This window comes from Euprymna scolopes, chromosome 31, assembly GCF_053919585.1.
Source record: "Euprymna scolopes isolate OS-2025 chromosome 31, ASM5391958v1, whole genome shotgun sequence".
Classification (NCBI taxonomy): domain Eukaryota; kingdom Metazoa; phylum Mollusca; class Cephalopoda; order Sepiida; family Sepiolidae; genus Euprymna; species Euprymna scolopes.
Window position 1 is genome coordinate 16,443,362 of NC_136512.1, and position 7,341 is coordinate 16,450,702.

Here is a 7,341-nt window from a genome sequence, read left to right on the forward strand (position 1 = left end):
ATATATTCGGTGTTTTTTTAATAGTATTTTATCTAGTTTATTATTTATAACACCTTTTCCCAAACTTACCGTGTTTAAGAGAGAGTGGCCGCCATTTTGAATTTTCCAATAAAACGGTAAGCACTGCATGTTTTTCGAGCTGAATAAACATGTTACATTGAATAAAAACAAAAAATGTATCCAGTTTGGTAGAAAAGTAACTTATCTTGCCTTTGATAATATTTATTTGTTATATATTTGTTTTTGACAACTTTTTCGAATGTGTACAGCAATACAAACCCAAAATTTCTTTTAAATTATTAAAACTTTTAGAATTTAAAGTTTGCAAAATGTGCATAATAAAAAAATATATTCATGAAAGTTTTATTTTTAAATTTTAAAAATAACTCTTGTATTTTTTTTTAATTGTAAATTTGTTTATTAGTTTATTATAGAAAAAAAAGCAAAGTAACAAAATGGAAGAAAAAAAAAAGCAGCTCGATAAAATGATAAAATATTTTGCCGGGGAGAAATGTTTTGGTTTAAAGAAAGTAAAATAATTTAAATCCTAAAAGTTCATTATGCTGAAATAAATTTTAATAATTTAAAAGAATTTTTTTAGCCAGCCATAGTTTAGCGTCATTGCCGTTGTTGGAAAATATTTGTAAACAAAGTGCGTAGGTTAACGATATGGCGTTAGTGAAATTTTGAAAATTTTCGTAACGGCTTCACATTTTAGGTAAACTCAAAACCAATGAAGGTAAAGTCATATAGGCTTCATATTTCGCACAAATAATGTTTAATATCTATATTAACGAATATATATAGTTTCAAAACTATTACAACTTACCTTCAGGTCTAATAATGATGATTTAAATGACACAAAACTTCACTTCAAAAATTTTTACACTTCTACTGAACGTATGAAAATAATTCAAATACCAGCATGTAGCGAAACATGTGTGCTACCTCATCAGTATCCCTGCGGTGTAGTTAACCCCCCGGATATAGGTGGTAGGGGCCAATTTATGACACATACCTCAGTGCACAGAATTACGGCTTACTCAAGTTATCAATGCCACTTAACCCTCGCAAAAGCCTTGGCATTTTCACATACCTACTTATTGAGACGTCCGTGTTTTTTTTGGGGGGGGGGTTAATAAATAATACTGATTTCTTTGACATGATTGCATTTCATCTTAAATCTGGCCTCGATCACAGTAGTCCCTAACATTTCAGTAGCAATATACTCCGTTTAGTGTGAAGTAAGGGTAAACGTGTAGTTTAGCAGCGTAAATTATTTGACGGACAAAACATAAAATATTTTTATATGAAAAACATTATTAGATCCAAAGGCTGAAATAAAACCAGAAAAAAGATAATTTTTATTACTTTTCATTTTTTATTAGACTAAATGTACGACGTTCGAGGCAGCCGTATTGCTTTTAAAATTTAGCCTTTCAAAAGATTGACAGATTGGCTTTTTACGCTCTTTCATTACAAAATAAATGGCGGCCAAAAACATGGTTCATGAAAGAGCGTAAAAAAAAAAGGCCAAATTTGGCCTTTAAAAGGCCAATCTGTCAAACTAAGAAAGGCTAAATTTTAAAAGCACATTCGAATGTTGTACATTTAGTCTAATAAAAATTATGAAAAAAATGATATTTGTTTGGTTTTATTTCATCCTTAGGGCGTAATGTGTTTTATATAAAAATAGTTCTTATAATTTTTTTTTTTAATTTACATCACTAAACTACACACTTACCGAAGTTTAAAACAAATGATAAACGTTTTTATCAATGTTATTTATATATATATATATATATATATATCACACTTATTTTATTTTTTTAATACTAAACTCTTTATATTTTATTTTGAAATTGAATTGTTTTTTTTTTGGGGGGGGGGGTATTTAACTTTTCCTAATTAGTTTTTGATGTTGCAAATGATAATGAGAAGTTAATGAATTGTTCCTATGTGTTCGTTCGTGTCTGCATATGCTATTGACTGTGGCGTGGGAAGGTTCAGTTCTCTCATAGTTTTTTAACTCCTCTTTATTGAAGATTAGAAGATGTACCCGGCGGTGCCCGGTATTAAACATAACGTTAAATTCCTTTTTAAAAAAAAAAAAAAAAAAGACATGCGAGTATTTAGTTTTTACTAAACAGTTAATTTCTTGTAAGTTATAAAAAAAAAAAAAACTACTCGAGCTGAGATCGAAACCAAGACCTAGAGTTAAGTACACGATAACCATTAGACTAGCTTGACCCAGTCTTTATAGTGTTTTTAAACCTACTTATACTTAACAATGTGAGCGATTTGCGCATGTAGTCGTGAAACGGTTGACACGGATAAAAATCCGATTTTCCCCTTCCCCCCACGCCCACCCCACACACACACGCGTACCAATTTTTCATTTTTTAACCTTTTTAGCAGCCTTTATTTTCCAGATGAAAACCGATTGAAGTTTTCCACATGTCTGAATACCCTATATACTAAATTTTAAATCTAGATCAATGATTTGTTGAGTAAATAAGTTCAGAATTGTCCTCACACACATTTTTTTTTTATCCATTCAGGCTGGATCAAAACAACAAATTTTATAAATTCAGAAATGCATCCAATTGGTTTGGAATGATTATTTATTCAGGCAAGTACATGCATTAAACCAGTTGCGCAGAAAAAAGTTAAAGCATTTTTTCATTTTGGACATTAAAGAGTAACCATCGCTAGCTACAAATACCTTTTGCTCAGACTCTCGTAGCATTTGTTGCATAACCACAACATAACTTGTATCCTTTTCTGTTTCTCCTCTTTCACACCATTCCTCTTTCTAGACACACACACAACATAAAGTCAATATAAAGATATAACTCTGAAAAAAGATCAGAATTACTTCCCTTTTACATAACATTCAAAAGGTGCGTGTGCGTCTTTATAATTAAATTAACTCAAGTGTTATTTATTCTGCACTTCAAATCACCAGTTTCTCGGTTAAATTCGACACTGTTGTCAAAACTTCCAACTTTCAAACGCAACGATCTTTCCAGCTGACTTCCACACGTCTGCGTAAGTAACATACCTTCTCTCAACTCCTCATGCTCATTTCACGTCTGCTTTTCAGTCTCATTTGCATAAACATTCAGTCACGTGATTATTAAAACACTGTCTTGCCATGTTTCTTTTTCCTTTCTTTCATTTCCTTCCACGACGGACCCTTTGAATCATACACACATGCTAGTCATGCGTTTCTTAATAACATTAAATTTATATAAATGGCTAATTGACCTCAAGATTCACACAAGCTTGAAAAGTCCTTGAATTTTGGCTTTTGCCTTGAAAAGGCCTTATTTTTATTATTACTTTGAAAAATCTTTAAAATCATATTCTTTGTCCAGTTATAATTTGTTGAAATATTAAAAATAAAATCGAAATAAATATTATTAGATTATTTTAAGTATTTATAAAAATGCCATTAAAAAAATTTTTAAAAATGGAAAATAAAATGGAAATACATTGTTCTGAAATGGCATCGTATTGTTGTAAGATAAGAGTTATGTTCCTTCATCATGGATCTAGATGCGGCATAATCACGTTCATACACCGGTTCCTGCTGGATCACCGAAGTTAAGCAACGTTGAACCTGGCCAGTACTAAATGGGTGACCATTTGGGAATTTCAGGTGCTGTATGTGCTCTCCGCATATCTCAGCATTGTTTCCAGTCATCCTGGACTTTTCCTTGCCACTGGACTCAGTGCCGATTCAGGAGAGGTGTGGTTGGCGATTGTGCGATCCTTGCCTCACAATTACATGCGCAGCTGCCCCTAGGAGTATCCTCAGTCTTTCGAGAGTGAACAGAGGCATCAGCAGCTAATGTTTTCCGTATAACATCGGGTGGTTTTGTGATAAAGGGACATAACACATATACTGAAAAATTCTAAATTTTAAAGCAAAATTACCAGAGTGGAGACTAATCTACATTGGGGAAAATAAAATTTAATCATGCTTGAATTATGAGTGAGTAAATGTGATTGTCAACGAGCATATGGTTGTGTATTTAAGGTTTTGTATGTTAAAAAAAAAAAAGGGGCGTTTGTTTTGATCAAAATAAGTGCCTTGAAATCACACATGGCTGGCACTGAACACAAAACAAACGGAAGCTTTAAATAGTTGACCAGTTTTGTTGTGCGTTACAACTTCATGTGAATATCTGCGATATTTAAAACTACTTCATAATATAGAGAAATAGAAATGATTTTTCTTAAATTTTTGTTTTGGTTTATATCATTGTTTATACACCAAATTTTGTTTTTTAAAACTTGAATTTTTTTTTTTTTTTTTTTTTTTTTTTTTTTTTTTTTTTTCTGGAGAAGGCCTTGAAAAGTCCTTGAAAATGAACATTGAAAATCTGTATGAACCTTTAACCTTTCTTTAAATTTTAGCTATTATAAACCCAAACATTGAATAATTATTTGAAGATATAAAGAACTTTAAGTGTAATAACTTTTTTGCCAAAATTACTCCAGGGTGTCTCAAAAAAATGTACCCACACTTCGAATGACAAAGTCTTTTATTTATGAACATACAGTGAAATGGAATAGCTTCGAATACAGAAGATAAATGTGATTAAAGAATCATGTTCGAAATTTGTGAACCAACAAACTCCTAAAGCAAGTTAAGGTATCTCTTACCAGTGACAGTTCGTTAATAAAAAATGGCCCTATGATGCCCAGTGCCGATATCCCACAAAACACTGTTACTCCTGGCAAGTTTACATGGTGTTCAAGTGTTACATGAGGATTTATAGGACCCCAGTACGTGCAATTATGGCGATAATGGTGCCATTTAATTTAAAGGTTGCCAAACAATTTTTGGGGGGAAACCCTGCACATTTTGCCAGGTACCATTCACAGAATTCGACTCTCCGGTCAGGATCGTCTTCGTTGAGAGCATGAATTAGTGTTGGAATGTAGCATTTCCAGTGCAGACGCTTCATGATGCGATGGATGCTATCTTTTGATATATTTTCTGTTAATTATATATTTTTTTTATATATATTATTTATTTATTTATTTTTATTTATTTTTTCTTCCAGATTGAAAGATTTCAAGTTCTCCAGAAGCCTGTGAAGCGCAAGGTTATATCTCGTCCGTCAAGACCAAAGAAATATTTTGCAGCTGATGAAAATGATGGGTCTATTACAGTCGGTCCTGTTCGTCGATCATCTCGTCTTCGAGGAAAAGTAAGACCACTTCTTTCTCCCCCCCCCTTTACGTCTTTTACAAAAGAATATTTTTATTTCAGTAATGTTCTCGATAACAAGTGTATATTTGCTCTTTTAATAAACTCTTCTAATCAGTGTTATGTAATCGCTGTACTATTATATAAAAGGAATTTGGCGTGTGATTTCATTCCCTTATGGATTTCAAAACCGCTGGGCTGCTTTTTTTTCTTCTCGAATGTACTTTGTTTCTGGCATGATTCTTAGATAGGTTTTGTATGGGAATGTCTTCGATAGGTGAAAAAATCCGATGAAAGAAGAAACAGGCGATTTTGACTAAAGTTAATGACTTATACGGTTTTAATATCACACAAGCAGAAAGGTTTGGCATAAAATCAATAGTTTTTTATGATGGGTGCACGTTCAAAATGAATGTTTGTTTAGAGCACAATCGAACCATGGTACTTGACTTTTTCATTTTTAAACTTTAATTCAAACCATTATATATAAAAAATAATTTTATAAAATCAACATTGGGTTCTCTACAGTGCAATATAAACTAAAATATATTATGAACTAAGTCGCTTATAAGAGGTATGTGAAGCTTCCTCCCGGTGCACTGTGATGTGTCCCAACTAGAGCAGACAATCGATTTGACTGAAAAATGGGCAATTTATTGATTTCAATGACAAGAATATGGATGTGAGAAACTGTCATTGATTATCATTCAATCTTGGACAATGTCAGTTTAATAAACAGAAGAAAAAAATTTATTTTCTCCCTAATCAGTATCAAATTCAAATAATGGTTAATTAATAAAATCTCCTTTTTTCAAAACTAATATGCAAATATGAGGAAGTTGCATCGGATGTCCTGACAAGAGCAGGCTCACAGTATGAATCGTGAAAAAGTTAACTACACAAGTTGTATCGAAATCCAACAAGTCACACAATAAAGTTCACTATACACAGGTTGAATGCTTCTGCCCACTTCCCCCAGCAACCTGCTTTTATGGTGTCCAGGCACGCCTCAAAATCATGTGAGACATAAGTTTTTGAGAACTGTTTGAGACCGTGGACATTAAAAGACCATGGTCGCCATCTTGCATCTTTTCGTTTTTCCTTCTTGGCCCACACAAGACTTTGCGGTAAGACTTCTCTATTTTCCCCACACCGTGTTTTCCATGAATATTGGCAATGAAGAGGTGCTTATAAGCCCAAATCCATTTACAATGGTTTCCAGTGTTAAGGGTCAATAACAGACCCAAACTTTTGAGGAAGTCTATCCCCTTGCTCATATCCAGGGTTCGTACAGGTTTGAAAAGTCTTTCCTGAATTCTTCGCTTTGGCAAGAAAAGGGAGATAATTCTTTTTCTTTTTTCATTTAAGGAACCTTCTGAAAATAATTCGGTTCTTCCTGATGAGGAAGTGGATGTTCCGGTAAAAAGAATTGCATATTTCCGCACCAATGTCTTTGGAGAAATAAAAGGTAAAAAAAACTTTCTTTTTTTTTTTCTTTTTTTTTTTTCAACCGTATATAATTCTCATATCTGAAGTTAGCATAGCTTGAATTGTAACAATTTTTGCAAGGATTTTTTATGTAAAAATTTTTTTTTTTTTTTTTCTTGCTCTCAATTATAGGTGTTGAAGTTGGAACATGGTGGGCCAGTCGGGTAGAGTGCAGTCATGCTGGTATCCATAGGTAAGTTTTTTTTTTTTTTTTTTTTTTTTCCCCCCCTTCTGTCTCTCCACTTCCAAAAAAAGGCATATTGGTACTTGAACATAAGCGGTTACTGTTTGGGATCATGTTTAACAGGGGACTGACGTGAGTTGAGCAGCGAGATGTCTATTCATATGACATTTAAACTTCTGCGTGTTAGTACAGTCAGAAGCAGGAAATGGGGAGGGAGTTCCAAAGTCTATGGAAGTAGGCTTTCCGGCATATGAGGTTTTCAACAGTAAAGTGGCGGAATTCTGCTCTTAGTGTCAATCCGGAGTATGTACTCTTCTCTCTCTCAATGTAACATAATGCATATGAGCGTGTGGAAAAGTATCAGCAGCAGCAAAGGCTGGCTTGCGAAGAAATTAGCACCAGCAGCAGTTGAAAAAACTGATAAGCAAATTAGGAAGTGTGTACG

At 33.2% G+C, this 7,341-nt stretch overlaps 1 protein-coding gene across 1 annotated transcript in view; it reads left to right on the plus strand.

The window, feature by feature from the left end:
• LOC145255654 (uncharacterized) overlaps positions 1 to 7,341 on the plus strand; it is a 31,577-nt gene that overhangs the window by 9,221 nt on the left and 15,015 nt on the right. The window contains exons 2-4 of the mRNA XM_080114199.1: positions 5,079 to 5,225; positions 6,593 to 6,692; positions 6,845 to 6,905. Of these exons, the coding sequence (XP_079970325.1) occupies positions 5,079 to 5,225; positions 6,593 to 6,692; positions 6,845 to 6,905 (308 nt within the window). The remainder of the gene's footprint in view (positions 1 to 5,078; positions 5,226 to 6,592; positions 6,693 to 6,844; positions 6,906 to 7,341) is intronic.